This window comes from Salminus brasiliensis, chromosome 2 (assembly GCF_030463535.1).
Source record: "Salminus brasiliensis chromosome 2, fSalBra1.hap2, whole genome shotgun sequence".
NCBI classification, from domain to species: domain Eukaryota; kingdom Metazoa; phylum Chordata; class Actinopteri; order Characiformes; family Bryconidae; genus Salminus; species Salminus brasiliensis.
The window spans coordinates 42,831,745-42,851,416 of NC_132879.1; the positions used below are offsets into that span (position 1 = coordinate 42,831,745).

General features: G+C 40.2%; 2 protein-coding genes across 2 annotated transcripts; both read left to right on the forward strand.

Annotated features, from left to right (window-relative positions):
• Positions 1 to 3,269: 3,269 nt before the first annotated feature.
• napepld (N-acyl phosphatidylethanolamine phospholipase D) lies at positions 3,270 to 16,098 on the forward strand. The gene is made up of 5 exons (XM_072672837.1): positions 3,270 to 3,543; positions 6,006 to 6,312; positions 9,140 to 9,786; positions 11,116 to 11,230; positions 13,588 to 16,098. The coding sequence occupies exons 2-5, from the start codon at positions 6,028 to 6,030 to the stop codon at positions 13,711 to 13,713; spliced, it is 1,173 nt and encodes a 390-aa protein (XP_072528938.1). The 5' UTR covers positions 3,270 to 3,543; positions 6,006 to 6,027; the 3' UTR covers positions 13,714 to 16,098.
• Positions 16,099 to 16,527: 429 nt separating this feature from the next.
• Positions 16,528 to 18,753, forward strand: LOC140550075 (dynein light chain Tctex-type 1-like). Its single transcript, XM_072673881.1, has 5 exons — positions 16,528 to 16,622; positions 17,072 to 17,113; positions 17,263 to 17,386; positions 17,582 to 17,659; positions 18,419 to 18,753. The coding sequence occupies exons 1-5, from the start codon at positions 16,593 to 16,595 to the stop codon at positions 18,487 to 18,489; spliced, it is 345 nt and encodes a 114-aa protein (XP_072529982.1). The 5' UTR covers positions 16,528 to 16,592; the 3' UTR covers positions 18,490 to 18,753.
• The last annotated feature ends 919 nt before the right edge of the window (positions 18,754 to 19,672 follow it).

Consider the following 19,672-nt stretch of genomic DNA (forward strand, 5'->3'; position numbering starts at 1 on the left):
GCATTATCATGCTGGAAGTGGCCATCAGAAGATTTGTAAATGTCTGGCCATGAAGGAATGCACTGGGTCAGCAACAAAACTCAGCCTTCAAGTAATGTTTGGGATTAACAGGCCCAAAGGTGTAACCACAAAAACATACCTCTCATGGATTCAAGCTGTTGGCACCAAATTCAGAGACTACCATATGTTTGTGTCCGCAGAAATCCATTGAAAAACATTTGATTTTGTTATTAGGAATTGCTAAGGATGTCTATAATTGTACATCTGGTGTTGTATTTGAGAAAGAAATTGACATTTTTTCAAAGATTTGCTTTATCTGTAAATAAACTAAAAATCTCACTTAAAAGGTTTGATTTCTTTCATATTTTCAAAGTAGGATCAAGGTCACTGTAAAAAGTCTGTACATTCAAATGCACAAAAATGTGAAACGGAAACTTGACAGAACTGGAATTGAAAGTAATGAGGTGTAGTGAAGTGATACTTTGACTAAAATTTTTTATATTTTTTGTACTTTGACTGTTATAAGGTTGTTTATTACATGTGTACTGGAATACTTGTTGACTTGTTGCATAAGTAGCACATATGCAAATGTAGGAGCAAATGTTTGTGGACACCCCTTCTAATGAATGCATTGAGCTACTTAAAGTTGCACCCATTGCTGGCACAGATGTGCAAATGCACATCACACACACACACACACACACACACACACACACACACACACACAAATACATACATCTTGACTAGTCTCTCTAGAGAAGTTTCGCCAATAGAATAGGACTCTCTGGAGCAGATAAACATGAACCTATTGGCTCCATGACTAATGCCTCCATGAGGCATGGGCTGAAGGGGTATAAAGCACCTTGCTTTAAGCTGTGGAGCAGTGGTGCTCCATCCAGTGTGTTTGGATGAGTTAGGGAGTTGGGATCATCCAACATCCTGACCTCACTAACACTCTTGTTGCCGAATACAGTTGAATCCTCACAGCAATGCACTAAACAATAAACGATCAGCTGTCCAAATACTTATATAAAGTTGTATATAAATGCACTATTTTTCTCCTCTAAGGAACAGGTGTTATTAATTGCATGTATTCATCTTTGCCCTGTTTTAATTACTGTTTTTGTGCCTCATTTTTAAAGTAAACAATCCAACCTTCTTTTTAGAAGTATGGAGCTCCCACATCGTAATACTAATAAGACTGTATGTTGTATGGAGACACCGCAATGCATTGCAGAGTGCAATGCTCAAAATTTCTTGAATATTGCTAACTCTAAAACCTGTAGTTGAGGATTATCTAAACATTTTATCCTATAAAACATATAGGAGTGAAAGTATACCAAATAGCACTAAAGACGCATTGTATGGTTGTTAAATAAGGAACTTTACTAGCATGACACTTCCTCCCCTTTGGTAAGTGGTAAAGGATTTAGATAGGATTTAGATATAAACAGTGTTATGTTTTGACTCCTCTCACTTGCCCACATCAGATTGACGCTAGTTTACAAATCCAAAAATGAACCAGTCGATAGCATTGGTAAAAACTGTGTGTAGAACCCTTTGAGCATCAGCTTGACCCACCATCCTCCATGACACATAGAAGAGAAGCATCTAGACTTTTCTGTGTTGTGACATTCAGCTGGTCTCCAAGATGCAGTCAACATCCAAAACCCCTCCCAGTACAGCCGAAACACCAGTAATTTGCAACAAGCGAATTTGCTTATTCCATCCCACACTGCAATCGGATTACAGTCTGACTAACTGGAGAAGCATTTGACTAGCAAGTGTAAATGCATCTTATCAGGATCCAGTCCAGACATTAATTGACCACGTGTCAACGGGGTTAAACGTTCCCTAGGTGTGCTAACAGTCACTTGCCATCTTGAGGTGCAAAAAAACACTGATGATCTCTTGATCTCTTTGTGAAGCATTTAAATGAACACCAAGCTTGACTTGTTATTGGATTCATCTCTTTTCAGCATTGTGTCTTTGTATCTATGTAGGTATCAGAATTGAACCTTGTTTGTGGTAGTGTTTTAGCTCATGGTATCTTTGGTCTCCAGCCTATTAACACTAGCTAGGGATGTTATGTAAATGTAATGTATTCAGTTCAGTTCATTGTAGGCTTACAGTTAGAGTCCATGCTTTCTCATTAGAGGTCATTTTCTAACCACAGGGCAACTGTTGGCTGGTAACTTTGGGTCTTCTCTTAAGCCAGCATTGAAGCGGATGGTGTAGAAAACACTAACATTACAGTGCTTAACAAACATGGATACCATGTCACTACCATGTCAGTATCACTGCTGTTGATAGTGGTCCACAGCCCAAATAATGTGTATGTAAACGGTATGTCTGAAAACCCCAGAAACATCTTTGGGCCTGATACATTTTTACTAGCTTACAAGCACACACACACACACACACACACACACACACACACAATCCCACTATCATGTCTACCATGTCCTTGCCGTACTGAGAATAGTCAACAGCGGTCCTGTGGTCAGAAACTGGCCAGTGATTAATTGATGAATTCCCTGCTTTAATATACAAGCTGGTGGCTAGCCAACTGCTGAGGTGTGTTTGAGCAGGGAAATCACCAAAATGTACACTTGCCAGTGCTTGACCAGAGCTGATCAAAATGAGGATTACTGATTAATTGCGTAAGGATACTTGTATGGGCTGCATTTTGGGCTAGAAGCAGTGTATGTAGTTGCTAATAGCCCCTAAGCTGCAAGGATCAACCACAAGCATGTTTTATCATATGACACCACTTAAACACACACACACACACACACACACACACACACACACACACACACACACAGACCTAAACACGTGTTGTAACTGCAGAATTTTTTTCATTTTTGTGTAGTTTTGTTGTGAATGTAATTGTGCAGTTAACCAATTCATTTTATTACATTATTTTTTATATTGTTTAACATGTATTAAATGCGTCACCAATTGAATTATAAATCAATAATATTTATAAAATAGTCATATGATTTATTACTTGGAGGGTGGATATCATTCTGGGCCCCAGATGTTCAGAAACTCTCCTGTACGTCTAGCTGCATAGACCTGTAAAGACCTGCAGAGACCTGACCTGTAAAGTAAGTGGATGAACTGACTTGTCCGTGTAAAGAAAAAGATTCTAGTAAAATAAACTGGATGGAAAAAGAAGCCTCTGATTTACTCAAGCCTCGCCTTGCCCAAGGACTTTTATTTTGAAAACAGAGCTTTTTTTTTTTTTTAGACGTCTAGCCTGCCAAGCCCCCATTACTTCACACCCACAGTTACTTAATCTAAGTGGCTTCCTCGACTGCGACACCAGTAAGCCCCAATGCGCTCTTTGTTTTTTGTGTTTTGTCGTCCCCAAAGACAGAGGATGATTGTAAATCTCGCTGTTCACACTAAGCTGTGTTCAGCTCCTGTGTGAAGTGGAGCGACCGTGGCGCTGCTGCTCCGCCACTTCTCAGCCCTGACCTCCTCCGCCAGGTCACACACACTGAAAACACTGTTGCTGTCTGCCAAACACCACAGGTACAAAAACGACTGCCGCAGCGTTGCTGTGATACTAACATTTTAATGTAATCATAATGTTAACAAACATAATCATCTCTGGAAAATATCGTTTGCAGTCTGTTATGAAAAAGAGGTGCGTTTTTAGTAGCTGCATGTTTACTGTAGAGGTGGTCGTTAATCAGAACTGTTCTCTAGACCCTCTCTAACCCAACACACCAGAGAGCCAGCGAGGCTCACTGTGCCTTCGAGTGGTGTCGCAATACCGCATCTATAGTCGTATTGACTAGCGTGAGACTCAGGTTGGGGGCGTGTCTGTGAAACCTATGACAATACTGTGGTAAAACTGACTGGTGAATTTAAAGTAAAATATTAGCACTAGCTACATTCCCCATGTCCTCTATGAAATCTGCACGATGTGTCCTAATCAACCTATAAAAGGTGGCTAATAGGAGACCTAAAAAAATGTATCAGTACTCTTAGTGCCAGGGTGTCTCAGTTTGCATTTCCTAATGTGGGGCGCTGAAAAGTCAGTGTTGGTTTTATTGCACTAATACCAAATATTTATAGTCTTTTTGGGCAACAGAAATAAACCAGGAATAATAAAAAAAGAGTTCCCAGACAAAAAAACTAAAAAACCCAAAAAAACAACATAAGAAAATTGAATCTGACTGGTTCTGTAAGTGTCCTCGTTACATAGATAACAGTATTTGCTGTGGAAGCGCATTTGGAGAAGAGAGAGTGAGTGTGTGTGTGTGTGTGTGTGTGTGTGTGTGTGTGTGTGTGTGTGTGTGTGTGTTTGTTCGTGTTAAGCTACAAAGTATTGTAGTATCGATACCAACTCTGACTAAAATACTGTATAGATGGTCTAGATCTATAAGTCCTGATATTTATAGTGTTCCACTTTTTATAGGTTTTATTTATTTATTTTTTTAAATATCTTATCCCAAATAAGATACAATATGTTAAAAAAAGTGTTTACTGGTTGAGTAACTGCACATTTGAAAAGTTTCAGAGCTAAATATTAGTAAAAAATAAATAAATACAAAACAATAATTGTGCAAAGACGTGCAGGTAGGGAAGCATAATCTTGGTGAGCTTGATCAAACAGCTAAAATTCACATTTCAGAGAAGTGAAAAAATGCCAGTTTAGAAACAAGAAGTGCTTCCGCAGCTATTTCACATTCAAGTACACGCCTGTATATAAAAAGGTACTAAACCTCAGTGTGTGTCCTTTAAACAAGATGCTTAAACACAACTTTTGGTTTCAGGAAAAGTAAATGTTCCATTAAAAGTCTGTTTAATTGTAATAACTAGATATGACTGTCTTTTACTTGTTGTTGAAATGTTTGGTTTCATAAAAATGTTCCAGGGCGTCAGTAAGCTTCATGGTATAGGTGCTTGCTATTGCCAGTACCGACGCTGATACGGAATCGATATCAGTGAAACACTAGGAGGAACTTCTAGAGCAGAGAGAAAGTATTGTGCAATTACTGTAAATGTCGACTAGACTAGTATGGCTAGCTGGTAAAATATCACTCCAGTAAAACTAGTGAATTTTAAGCATCAAAATATTTATTTATTTTAATTTATTTAAATTAATGCCAAAGTAGATTCTACAGGTCCAACAGGCAGGGGTGTAAAAAGTACAGAGAATTTTGAAAATATATATGTATAGGTAAAAGTGTAATCCGTGACACATACTCAAGTATACAGTATGTGGTGCAGTGACTAGTGACAAGTGGTACTAGTCCTCACAGAAAAATATGTTAGCGTAATGGTAGACAATTTCACTTTACTCTGTTTTGCATATGTTTGGCTGTTTTATTACAAACAGTATGCAAAAGCATTGAATCTCAAATGGGTTCTTCAGACAATTGATGGACCAAGATTTTGTAACCGGTTCTTCGAAACTCTAAATGAAAGATGTAAGGAGAGCTGTAGACTTTTGAGTGAGGTAAAGCTCAGATAGTCCACATTAATTCTGAATTAATAATAATATTAATGATGATAAAGTACTGAAGTATTTTTAAAACAATGCAGTTTTCTCACTGCCAATGTGTGTGTTCACTGCATGGATGAGTTAAAAGGTGGAGGCCAAATTTCATCTGTGTCCAACACAAATGGTGAATATTATTATTATTATTATTATTATTATTAAGTCAAGACAGTGCAGTGCTAGTAGGGGGGTAGGTCTGTAAGTTGTTCCCGGCCGTGCCATGTTGTGACTGAATTCTTCTCTTTATGAGCTGTTTGATAAGAAGCTGCCGTTACTGGACGTTATCTGAACTTGAACTTCAATCCTCCTCTGCTTTGCATAGCGTTTAAAGAGAGAAAGGAGAAAGAAACTGTCTTTGTAAACGCAACTGAATGAACTGGGAGTGCAGTTCCCAGCACAGTGTGATGTCTGACCAGTAAGGTTTAGAACACAGGATTTTTAATATAAGACATATAAGACCGTGCTGGCTTTTGTTTAACTGCAGGTCAGAAACGGGCTGTAAAGTTATGGCAGAAGGAGGAATCGTGGAAAAAGAGACACTCATGGCAGAAGGTGAGACCTCCAACAGCCCAGGAGATACCACCTGCATGGGGGGACTGAGGGAGAGCAGTTCTTCCCGTAAAAGCTTCCGCCTGAACTACCGCCATGAGGAAGAAGTGACACATTCGAGACGCGACTCCAATGGCCGCTTTGTCAACCCCTGGCCGACGTGGCAGTTCCCTTCTTACGCCACCGTCCTGCGGCTCTTCCTAATGGAGAAGAACCACAGCAACGTGCCCAGCTCAAAAGAGGTGAACATTCCAGCCTCAAACAGGCAGGTGCTCTAGGCAGGTCCTCAGCTTGCAGCTATCTGGTCAGGTGCGTTCTTGCACTTTAGTGGGAGTTGTTTCAGTGGTGTGTGGATAAAGCATGTTGTGTGTAGCAGAATTGGATAAGGGAGGTTATGTAGTCCTCTGTGAGACACCTCATAGGGGCCTATACAGTAAAGCAAGTAAAGCATTTGCACCCCCAGTTTATCATTAGAGGGGGAGCAAACATGTACCAGGTTTCAAAGTAACATTTTTGGAGTAGATTTATCAGTCCGTGAAATAAAACTCAGTAAAATGCTAAATTTGCCAAGTAAAAGAGGAAAAATATTGCTTGTTTCTTCCTTATTCTGTTTTTGGCAGTTATATGCCCCCATCCAACATTTTGCGTCATGATTTTGACTGATTATGCAGAAATTAGATATAATTTTCCTCAATATTGTAATTAATTGGGCTTCGAAGTAGAGCAACTGTTGGCCCTACCAATAGAAGACAGTGATGTGCCACAGCCCAAAGTTACAACCCTTGACTTGGAGTTGAAGACATAGTAATTGTCTCAACATAGGTGTCTGGGAAAGAATTGTCTATTAGCATTCTCCTCCTAGCATGTCGAGCTGTCCAATGACGTTACATTAGCAGCAGTTAGAAGAAAGTAGCAGTGTGCAAGCCTTCGCCCTTGCAGCGCTGGTGGCATCATGTGATGATTGTCCTAGATGAGAGTCCTAGTTAGTGGGTTTTCTTGGTTTTTGAGATTTGAGACTGATTATGCTGAAGATATTGCTCATTATCTACAGATTATGACATATGCAGTTGAATTCCGCCATATGTTTTGTATTAATTTTAGTAATTATTTCAGTAAAATAAATCAGTCATGACACGCAGCATAGGACCAAAAGTTTTTAATGCTTAAAACAGAGAAAGAGGAAAGTAGGGGACAAATTTCTTGAATTTCTGGTGAGAATGGGCCTTCATAGATTTGTGAATCAGTAATGGGGATTGTAGATGAAATGTCATTTTGTTTAGCCTTGCTTTCTAGTTAATAACTGGTTATGATGAAAGAAATGTTATTGTTCTGTTCATATAGCATACTAGGCTATAATCTACATTCAACAACTAGCTGATGTTAAGCAGGGTCCTGTAGCAACAGGATACTTTAGCAGTGTTAAAAATAATAAATCTACCACAAGGCCTGTCACGATAATTGTGACTTATTATACAATAAATAAACATGACCCTGTTCTGTCCTCTGGTCTGCTCTCTGTCTGTGAGCAGACAACATCTATCGTGTAGAAAAAAAGTGCAGATCATCACGAATGCCAACTGTGGATTAACTGTCAAAGTTAAACCACTATAGTGTAGAATTCAGTTTTACTACTGCTGTAGTCTTTCCCACTGTTTATTCAAGCTAAACACACACATCTTTCGCTGAGAGTTGCGCATGTTTTGCATCAGTTGTGTATTAACGAAAGTTGTAGAAAGGTCCTGGGTCACCAGGCTGACCATGCGCATGGCTGCAAAACCGCCATGTTGGAGGTGTTTTGATAGAAAATATGTCAGTTTTTACCATATCTGACTTAAACTCTGCTATTGTAGAATGTGTAAAACTTAACGGCCCTCTTGGGGGCGCGGAGTAAACACTGAGACTCTGGTGTGTCTGTGGAGAGCAGTTTGTCTTTTTTGCTTTTTTGCTGAACCTAAAAAATGATCTGATCTGTGACTCAAAAAACACAATCTGTTCTGAACAGTGATTTTTGTGATCTTAGGAGCCCATAAGGGGGGAAACTTTGTTGACCTTGATTACAAACAGTAGTTTTATTTTATTTGTTTTATTTAAACATATTTAAATTTATAATCCCACATCTCAATATGCTTAATTATCAAAAGTTCATTGCTCTTTTAAAGGGTGTAATTGCATTATTATGCTATTATCAGTAAATCAGTGGCATAAAATGCTCTTCAAATGAAAAATGTTTATTAGGGCTGCACAATATTGAAAATAAAAATTGCATAACTGCATCTTTTGTTGTCCTGCAGTATATATTGCAATTAAAAAAAAATACAGGAATTTTCACCAGAAGTCACCAAAAGACAATGATCCAACATGTCATGATCTTAATAATGCACTCAGTATACCCAAGATTGGAGTAAAATAATTGATATTGGGCAGATCAAATAATGAAAAATAAGAACAGTGTAAATTTTCCTTTTGTCTAAAGTAGCAAAAAGTTGTAACATTTAATTAAGTTTGTCTTATGTGACACTGTACACCCTGCAATGCTAAAATTAAGCCCTAAAATTCATTGTAATTGTTTCTGAGACAATATATATATATATCCAATCACATAGGTATTGTGACGGGCCTATGTACCACTGAACTTTTTTACATAATTAAGCCATAAATAATTTTCAGTTATAATCATTCGTATTTAATTGTATTTAATTTAATGGTGATAACCAAAGGCATGAGCATCACTGTACCTAATCAAATCTTGTTGAAGCTTTATTTTTTATGAGCTATTTTTTAAGGCCAAGTATCTGTGGAAACCGTTCTCCTGCTGCAGTGTGAGGCCGAGTCATTTAATTTAGTTAAAATGCTCGACTGTGGTCTTTTTAAATGCAGTGTGGAATAGCAGCCTTGATTTGCATATCCTAGCACATAGGTTACATGTCATATGCTATTGCTGCATCAGATGACATGCTTCTGTCTAGTGAAACAAGAATAGTTTGAGACAAATTGTGGCAAGCTGTTGAAATGCTACATCGCAAGTTATAGCCATGCGGTCATTGATTAATTTTCCTTTTTTCCCTTAAGGTGTTGGATAAGGAGCTGCCAGTGCTGGAGCCATACTTCGTACAAAACCCAGAGCAGTGTGGGCAAGTAGGGTCGTCCCTGCGGGTGACGTGGCTGGGCCATGCCACTGTGCTGCTGGAAATGGAGGGGCTGGTGGTGCTCACTGACCCCGTCTTCAGCCAGAGGGCCTCCCCCTTGCCCTTTGTCGGGCCCAAGCGCTATCGGGGTCCAGCCTGCACTGTGGCACAGCTGCCCCGTGTGGATGCTGTCCTCATCAGCCACACACACTACGACCACCTGGACGCAGGCTCGGTGGCGGCACTGAACACGCGCTTTGGCGCAGAGCTGCGCTGGTTTGTGCCACTCGGTTTGCTGGACTGGATGAGGAAAAACGGCTGTGAGAACGTCATCGAGCTAGACTGGTGGGAGGAGAACTGCGTCCCTGGCCACGATGACACAACATTCGTTTGCACGCCCGCGCAGCACTGGTGCAAGCGCACACCGACAGATGACAACAGGGCACTGTGGGGCAGCTGGACCGTGCTGGGACCTAACAATCGTTTCTTTTTCGCAGGGGATACAGGGTACTGCTCCGTGTTTGAGGAGATAGGGAAACGCTTTGGGCCCTTCGACCTGGCCGCTATCCCTATCGGAGCATACCTGCCTAGGTGAGTTAGATGAATAATAAAAGGTTTCACAGCTGTATGACATCAATGAAAATGCATATTCCAGTTACAGATACACCAGTTTTGAATTTCTTGGCTAATGGTAACCCATAATTAAGACTTGTTGTACATCGACACCAAGACACCAATTAGATGAGTGCCTTAATTAAACATCTAAAAGTAGTCGCCATGCACCAACTATGCAAACACTCTACTATCCCACAGGAAGCAATACACAGCTAACATCACTTAAACGTTCCAGGCTACATTTGTTACAGGATTGGATAACATTTTTTGCTGATGTCAAGTTTTCTGCCAACGTAAGCCAAATGCTGATGTAAACATTGATCACATGTACACCAGTGGGCCAAAACATTGTGCCTAATATGCTAATGGTCATATGCTTGTCCCCGAAACAGCTCACTCTACAAGACCTCTAAAGGTGTCCTGTGGTATCTAGCCCCAAGATCTGGCAGCGGATCCTTTAAAGCAGCATGTTGTGCAAGAATTGGTGTTTCTTGCTCCTGGGCTTCCCCTATAGTCAGGAAGTGTAATTCCTGCTTTGGGTCACCACTAAAGGACATGTTATACACATGCATTTCTGGACAGGCTGAGAGATACAGCACTGGCATTTGGAGTGAAAGAATCCTGTGGACTGACAATGTAGTGTAATTACATGGATTACATGAATATGACTGGTTATGCAGTGTTCCTACTTTCTGCTGAAAATTGTCCTTCTAGAAGACCTTCCATTGCTCCAGGATTCAGTCTGACTGCTTGTGTCCACACTGTAAACTGTAGACAGGAGTTAGCATGGGCACTTTGACTGGTCTGCAGCTATGCAGCAGGGGTGTAGGTTAGCATCATTAAAAGCTTAGAGACTAGTGCCACAAAATCCGTTCTGTAAGTTCTGCAAAGAAACCTTGTTGTTTAGGAGACGCTTCGACCCAGTCTGCTCTTTGTTTTTTTTTTTACTATTCCAGATATCTTCAATTCCAGTCTTGTAGGATTGGTCTTTTGAGGAGTTGAATCGTTGCATTTCAGCAGTTACAAAAAGTGGTCTCTGACCCTTAATGTCAGGACTGGAATTGATATGCTCCAGTTGAGTGAATTGAACAGAAATGCACTAGTGACTAAATGTGTGCACATGTGATCTACAAAGTGGGGCACTAAATTATTGGTTGTAATTATCATCAGCAATGTCAACACAACAGTCATTGAAATTGCCTGGTGAATAATATTTAAGGTGGTTCTGTATTGTGCACCCCTAATTGCAGTAGCACTGCTGTCCTTGCAGAACTGATGGACGGACTATTTCTTCTCTCTTTCCAGAGGCATTATGAAATCCCAGCATGTGGACCCAGAGGAGGCAGTTCAAATCCACATTGATGTTCAGGCCAAAAACTCCCTCGCTATTCACTGGGGGACATTTGCCCTAGCCTACGAGGTATATTTGTCTGTCTCTCTCCCTGTTTGTGCCATTTTTACTGAGACTACATTGGCACACTCTGCATTTTTTGACCGCTCTCTTTGTCCCCCTACCATAAAAGAACACAAAGGTGACATTGTAGGGCTGTTGTTATAGTGGTGTTAGCGCTTTTGTTGCTGTGATATGTTGAGTCTAACTAGGTTTTATATATCAGTCATGTTTCTGTCACGGTACAAGCTCTGAGAGCTGTTTGTGAGTAATTACACCACAGGCAAACATTTGTGGGTTTTTTCCCCCTCCCTCAGTCTGAAGTTCAGAAGTTACAGTCATGTGAAATTCTTTGTCTTTGTTAACATTTTTTAAACATTTTGACATTGGATTTTTTATTTTTACAAATATTGAAGGGTGAAGGTAATAAAACTAAACACACAAAAAGCCACACATTTAGTACTATGTCAAATGACTAATATTAGAATCAGGTGCAGCACATCAGCTGCAGATGATTGGAACATGGGTAGAGAGGATGAGCCTGTTTTGGTTAAACCCCAGGCATTTTGTTTGTTTTGCTCTTGATTGCTGAAGTGAGTGGTTTCACCATGACTAGATCCAAAGATCTTTCTGGGGCCTCCAGAAAGAAGACACAGAGGAGTCTAGATGCAGAGGAGTCTGGGACGGGATTTCAAAAAGTCTCAGAACAATTGGACATCAGCCATTCCACAGTCTGCTAAATCATTTACAACCGCAGACATAGCCAGATCAGGCCGTCCTAGCAAGTTCAGCCCAAGATCAGACCACATAGTCCGATGTCCGATAGTATCTCTTGCGGTGGAGTCCGCTGCCTGTATAAGATGCTTTTGCTGTTTACAATTGGAAGTTATTTTGGAAAACGAGATTAAAGTCTAAAAGAATTGGATTTTTCCATGCTAATGCTTTCCTAATGTAGTCCAGAACACCCAGACAAAGTATTTATCAGTTTTAGAGTTTGGGAGGTGTTTAATATGGATACAGTTTGTAGGAGTATGAATGCAGTGAGTAGCAACATCTGCCTGGAAAATCATTGAAATGTGTATCCAGACAAGTCAATAATACAATGATCAGTTCAGTGACAAATAGTAGGTCAATTAGCCTGTATTTTTCTCAGAGGAGGAGGTAGCAAAACATTAGCCTGTTTTGGGGGGGTCTGAAATAAAATCAGCAGATTTGCAGATTGCAGCTTTTAAAATGGGAAAATGACTCCAGGACCCCACATACATTTATTCTTTTCCAATTGTTTTTACAACCCCAAACCAGAAAAAAATGTTTGGAAAATGCAAATAAAAATGCAGACAGTATAAACCCAAGTAATTTCATATTGTGTTTAATTGTTTAATACATCCATTCCTGCATTTCAGGCATTTGCATTAAAAAAAGGTTGGGATGGTAAAGCATTTAATGACTCTCTTACACTTAAAAGACATTTTGTTCCCAACCTTTTCTGATTTGGGAATGCAGCTTTGTGATATTAACATTTGTTCTGTAATGTTTTTCATTAATATATCAATTAAATTAAAAAAAAATTAGCTTGCCATAGAACTGCTTGTAAATAGTTGTGAGCATTGTCTTCCACATACAGTAGTTTAATTCAAAGCTTTTTTTGGTTTAGTGGTTGATCTGGATAGCGTGTGCCTGAATCGTACATTCCTCAGTAATACCTTTTTATTATTATTTTTGATACCTTTTTACCTTATTATTATCCATTAGGGTGTTTTCACACTTTACCTTTTTTTGGTGCAGACCAAACTTATCTGTCTATAGTTTGGTCCGTTGTGAACAGTTCAGTCTTTGTCTGCTTCACAGCTTTTAAGGTGGTCTGCACCAAATGACAGCAAGCTATCCTCAGTGCAGATGAGCACTATACTGATGACATAACCTGCCTGTTTAGCTTTTCACGCTCTACAAACACTCATATTGCTTGTGCAGCAGCAGCAGCTGCTGCTAATAACAGCATATGAGTGCATGGACCTCAAAACTGCTCCACAGGTCAGTGCTTGGGGGGGCTTTATACCCCTCTAGCCCACGCCATTAGGCATGGTGCCAAAGGGTTCATGTGTATCTGCTCCAGAAAGTCCTATTCTGGAGCAGATACACAAGAGGTATCCATAAACATTTGGACATGTAGTATATCACAGTGTCAGAAAGCACATAAGCAAGTCTACATTGTTATCCATTGGTGGGTTGAATTATGGCTTCTCTAAGACTCGTCAGAAATAGTCACTTTACAGTTTAATGGCTGTATACTGAATGAATTAAGCAATGTCCAGGTGATGGCCTATCATTACCTTACCTTTTGTTAAGAACTGGTCAAAACTCATGTTCCACTGTGATTTCTCTTTTAGTATTATCTGGAACCTCCAGTAAGGGTGCGAGATGCCATGGTGGCCCATGGACTCAACCCAGATCAGTTTTTCACTCTCAGCCACGGAGAGTCTCGACTGCTCACCCAGGATGAAGTCTTCCACTGATTAAACAAAGAAGCTTCTGTCCAAAGTATCGCACCTGACGGCCTGTCCCCAGAAATAAAGAAATGCAGTTGATGTATTATGCGAAATAATTGTGCTGTAAAGTGGATTTGGACCACTGTTTGCTTTTCTTGATAGAGAATGCTGCTATTCAGCTGGTGTGCTCTCTAGTAGATCCCAATAGTAGTCCAAACTCACTGTTCCTTCAATCAAGTAAATGTGCTGTTTTTGTAAGCTCTTCAATGACAAACCTTTGGACACACTTCCGTATTCATTATGCCGTAGTAGTACTAAGAATGTCTCACAGGCTTTATACATATTCTTTGCCTGAATGCTGACTAGGTATTGCTGGTTCACGATAATGAATGAAAATGTAGATTAAATCCCAGTTTATTATAGGACATCTAAAATCAGGCTTTGCACCTCTACAAAGGCTTGTTGGCTAAAGTTGGCTAAAGGGCCTATAATACAGTGGGTAACAGCACTTAAATTGCAGTGTAGTATAATAGGCCTGAAACACTGAAATAGGACCTTTAATCACTCAAACTGGAATTCAAGACACTGGGCTTTAGAATGTGGTAGAGGGACTAAAGTGAAATTGCAGTACAGTGGGCCTTAAGCTTGAAATATCCTGCATCACCACAGAGAAACGGTAGCACAACTGTAACTAAAGCAGTCAAATTGGAAGATAGTACAGTAGGCTTAAAGGACAATTAAAATTCAACTCTAGTACCTTGGATCTGAAGGACTAACATTGGAAAGTAGTACAAGATGCCTAAAAGACTAAAATGGTACTGTAGTGCAGTGACCCTAAAGCATTAAAATTAAACTGCAACGTAGGGGATCTTAAGGGCTCAAATTGGTATGTCGTAAAGTGGTCCTAAATGACCGAAATGGGACTGTAGTGCAGTGGGCCTAAGGTACTAAAATGGGAATGGAATACATTTGCTTAGAGCACTGAAGAATATAGTACAGCGGACCTAAAGCATTAAATGGAATATAATACAATGGGTCTAAAGGACTAAAGTCAGTACGTAGTACAGTGAGCCTAAGAGACTAACGTGGAAATGTAGTAGAGTGGCCCTGAAGCACTAAAATAAATACAGTATAGTGGGCCTAGAGGACTCAACTTGTGGAATGTATCCAGACATTCAGACAGCGGCCCTAAAAGACTAAAATTGGTAGGTGGGACAGTGGGCCTTAAAGCATTGGAATAGAAATCTACAGGGTTGGAATGTACAGGGTATCCTAAGGGTGTTTGTACACCTATAGTGAATTATAGTTAATTGGTTAACTAACTTGCAAATTGGTGCGTTTTCCCCTTGGTTTAGTTCAGAAATATCCAAGCACACCAAAATGCGTCACTGCAAACCACGTAAGAACATTCTCTCCACTCATTGGTCAGAGATCCGCTTAGTAGCAAGGAGGAAGATTCTGTGTTTTGGACTAGTGCACATTTTTGTGCAATTTAACATGAAGCAATGGCAGAGATGTTCATAGCTGTAGTAATTATCTGGACAATATACCTATGAAAACCGTTTGGTTCAAACTTGTGGAGTACACCTGGTAGTTGGTTTTGATCACAGGGGGTCAGTTCAGAGTTTGTTTGAAGCCAGACTGAAATCACCTGTTCTCAAGGGTCTAGGTGCAGTTGTTTTGGTCCGTATCCGAGTGTGATTGGTGTATTTACACCTGCCCAAATTAATCGCACCAAGGGTGAAAACAAACCAGTCATTAAAGCGTTACAGGGAGAGCACAGCTAGTGCCCATATAATTATGTGAATGCATTCTGGTTTACATTCTCTACAGTAGAGACAAAATGCCAAAAATGACATTTTCGGGTTGCAGATGGAGTCGGTTCACAGACACAGATAAATGTAAAATTATAAGTCTGCAGAACAGCACTTATGTCAGGGTTTGATGTCTCCACACATTGCAATGCTGATTGTGTGATCTTTGCACTGATTGTTTTTGCTAGTGGATTCATTTACAATTACGCTTTGCAAGACTTGGGTGCTGCATATTTTGTAACCTGCCTTAGTTCATATTGCAGTAGCTGGACTCTATTTAATCGACTATTTAATGAATGCCAAATGCTAAATGATGTTGTTTTTCATTGTAGTGGAGGAATGTAACATCAAATCTTCTGCAGTAACCAATATCGCCTCTTCAGCCTGCTTTATCATTGTGAAAGGCATGAATGTATGTGACCGCCATACCTTTGAATGGGTACCTGCCTCTTGATGGGTTTTTTTTTTTTTAGGATTACTTACCGCTAGGAGGTGTGTGTGCTCATATATGTACTGATCAAGCAGTGATTCCCTGGCTATACTTTTTTCATGATAATTTTCGAATAAATAAAGCTACCGGCTGTGACTACAAACTGTACTCACTTTGTGTCAGCCTGTTTCAGTCTCTAAAATGGGATGGGAGAGAGGTGACGAAGTAACCAACACCTACAAAACCAACAAATAAAAAAGTTCAACAGTTTTTCAACTGTTAAAGAAAATGTTTTTTTTTCCCCCAAAAATACAAATTTACATACATTTGTCAGAATTACTGAATCATTAATGGCGAGTTTTAAGAGTCTGTAGATACGCATTTAGCTAGCTAGCATTTCCACAAACATACTCCATTTAATCCATTTTTTTTTCTTATTTATATTACAAATCAATTTTAATCTTCTAAAGATAGAGCACAGTCAATTTGGGAGTTTTTTTTAAATAAAATATTTGTATAAAATGCTAGCTAAATAATTTCAGGCAACAAACTCACTGAAGATTCGTGGGTGCGCTTGAAGGTACCACGACGCTGCCTTTACGGTTACCGTGGCAACGGCGTGTTGCAGTTGAAGCGACAGAAGACAACAACCCTGGATCAGCATGATGGAGGACTTTCAGATCGCTGAAGAGGTAACTAACTAACTAACTAACTAACTAACTAGCTGACTTACTAACTAACACCCCTTCACTTTTATAACTATAAATCCTAACACGCATCGAACGGATTCCAGTTCTGTTTGTATCTGAACGTACATGACGTACTAAAACCGCTAGCATTAAAGCTATTAGCTGATAGCCAGCTAAGCTAAGCTAGGCAGCAAAAGTGAATTACATGACTGTAAAAGCATGATGTCCACTAAAATAATGTTAGCTTAATGTAACTTTAACTCATCTTCTACTGCTGCGTATGTGTCTGTGGGTTATTTGTGGATGTAAGCGGTTGCTAGCACTAACACTAGCTAACAGTTGTCTGACTGTTATGAAAGGCAGAGACGCCGGTAGCTACGTTCATGCCTCAGGTTATTTTGTTAGCTAGTGCTAGCTAATAACACTGTTCTGGTTTCGTGTTGGTTTTCTAGACTGCCTTTGTCGTGGATGAAGTCAGCACTATCGTCAAGGAGGTAAAGCTGGAATACTGGTAGCACATACAGTGTGCCTAAAGTGGTGTTTTGCTCTCGGTAACCAGTTCATCACTTTGTGTTGTTTTTATGTAAAAAACAAAAAAAACAAAAACAACAGCAACCCTGGATTGTTTCTTATGCACGTTCAGGCGGTCGAAGGAGCCATTGGTGAAAACGCCTATCAGCAGAGCAGAGTGAAACAGTGGACAAACAACGTGGTGGAGCAGTGCCTCAGCCAGCTCAACAAATTGGGCAAACCATTCAAGTATATTGGTACAGACACCTAGCTGACAGACCATGTAGTATCGCCAGGATTTCTGTCAACTCAAGTCTTCACAGAAAGATGAGCTAACTGTAGTATATAGCTACAAACCTAACAGTGCCAGATAAACACTAAAACTACACCCACATTTGAAAGAGCTTGTGACTCGTACAGCTTACCTTCTGTGTCTCTTTTCTTTTGAGCAGTAACCTGCATCATAATGCAGAAGAATGGAGCTGGTTTGCAGACAGCCTGCTCCTGTTTCTGGGACAACACCACAGACGGTATGCTTCACATCACCCCACTGGGCGACTTTAGGAACGCAAACTTTCTGCACTCTTGGGTCGGGAGCAAACATTGAGTTCACTCAAGGCAATTTCATGTTCCCAACTTTGCGGGAACAGTTTGGGGGTGGCCCCTTCCTTTTCCAACATGACTGCGCACCAGTGCGCAAAGCAAGGTCTGTAAAGACATGGATAAGTTTGAGTTTGGTGTTAAAGAACTTGACCTCAACCCGATAGAACACCTTTGGGATGAATTAGAGCAGTGACTGCAAGCCAGGCCTTCTTGCCTAACATCAGTGTCTGACCTCACAAATGCACTTCTGGAATAAAGATCCAAAAAATCTCATAAACACACTCCTAAACCTTGTGAAAAGCCTTCCCAGAAGAGCTGAAGCTGTTATAGCTGCAAATGGTGGCCTGACATCATATTAAACTCTATGGATTAAAAATGGGATTTTACTCAAGTTCATATGCGTGCACAGGGAGGCGAGCGAATACTTTTGGCAATATAGTGTATAACTGGTCAGTGGTGGTCCTGCTTTGGTCATTTTCCACTGATGGATGGCGTGGGGGGAGGGGGGGTCCTAAATTGCACAATAACCCATGGGCTGCAGTCAGTAAGTGTCTACAAGATGCACATCTATGGTAGACATTTCTGATAATATGAGTACAGTTAACATGTAGGTGTCCTTGATAAACTGGCATTTCAACATAATACATATTAATACAGCATAATACATATTTTCTCTTCCCTTATAGGCAGCTGTACAGTGAGATGGGAGAATAAGTCAATGTACTGCATCGTCAGTGTCTTTGGACTCGCCCTTTAAATTGCAGAGACCTGGATTACAGATGACCACATTGTTTGCTCCTCGTTCGGACCTTGTGGAAATACTGCTGGTCGGCAAGCTGGCAGCAAGAAAGGACCTTTACGAGTAAAGTTTTCTTTTGTTGGTGCTGTATGTGTAACACTCCAAATGCTGTTTGTAACATGAAACACATGATTCTACACTTTCCTGATTGCCTTGGGGTAATCCCAGAACACTGTCTCTTTGGATATTAGACAGAGAAAAAAAGTAAAGTATTAAGATGGATTCGCTCCTTCAGCACTTTATTAGGAATGCTATGCTAATACTGGACAGTGCCTCACTTTGCTCTCAAACCAGCCTCAGTTCTTCATAACATGGATTCCACAAGATGTTGGAAACATTCATTTCAGATTCCAGTCTGGCCATTCATTGTTAATCTCTAATCAAAAAGGTAAAGTCATTATTTATTTGTCTGGGCCTGTACACCAATCAGCCACAACATTAATACCACCTCTATTGCCCTGTTCTTCAATGGCCAGGACCACCACAGAGCAGGTATTATCAGGGTGGTGGGTCATTTTCAGCACTGCAGTGGCTGGCATGTTAGTGTGTGTGTGTGTTGTGCTGGTACAAGCGCTCTAAAGTGCTTATATGTGAAGTGGAGCTGATATAATCGACAGTGATTCTTTGACATTAATAGTAGTCAGGCGGCTGTTGTTCTGAATATTTCAGGAGATCAGCAGTTCTAGAAATCCTTAAAGCAGCCCATCTGGCACCAACAATCATGCAACACTCAAAAACACTGAGACCACATTTTCCCCTGATTCTAATGATTGATGTGAACGTTAACCGAAGCTGCTGGACTTTATCTGCATTATTTTATGCACTGCACTGCTACCGTACAGTTGGCTGATTAGATAACTGCATGCATGAGAAGGTGTACAGGTCTTCCTAAGAAACTGAGTGTACATCAGAAAGGAGAAGATGGAACTCTGTGGATCTTCATTTATCTTCAAGAATGAAACACTCATCAACTGTGGACAGTGGAGTCAGGCTCTTCAGTAGTGAACTGTCAGCAGCTGCTGGTATTGTCTCTATGATGGTGCTGTTTCCTACATTATCATTCACTTTTGTCTCACCAATCAAAATGTATTATATTCCTTCCCCCTCCCAAAACGTCTAGTAATCCATAGTTCGTTATATT

What these genes read in the sequence shown, in the direction of transcription:
- LOC140550075 (XM_072673881.1), top strand. Translation starts at nt 16,593, where the DNA reads ATGATGGAGGACTTTCAGATCGCTGAAGAG. An exon ending in ACTTTCAGATCGCTGAAGAG is followed by an intron (nt 16,623 to 17,071) that starts GTAACTAACTAA and finishes TTGGTTTTCTAG; the next exon opens with ACTGCCTTTGTCGTGGATGA. An exon ending in CTGGGACAACACCACAGACG is followed by an intron (nt 17,660 to 18,418) that starts GTATGCTTCACA and finishes CTTCCCTTATAG; the next exon opens with GCAGCTGTACAGTGAGATGG.
- napepld (XM_072672837.1), top strand. Translation starts at nt 6,028, where the DNA reads ATGGCAGAAGGAGGAATCGTGGAAAAAGAGACACTCATGGCAGAAGGT. An exon ending in ACGTGCCCAGCTCAAAAGAG is followed by an intron (nt 6,313 to 9,139) that starts GTGAACATTCCA and finishes TTTTCCCTTAAG; the next exon opens with GTGTTGGATAAGGAGCTGCC. An exon ending in ATCGGAGCATACCTGCCTAG is followed by an intron (nt 9,787 to 11,115) that starts GTGAGTTAGATG and finishes CTCTCTTTCCAG; the next exon opens with AGGCATTATGAAATCCCAGC.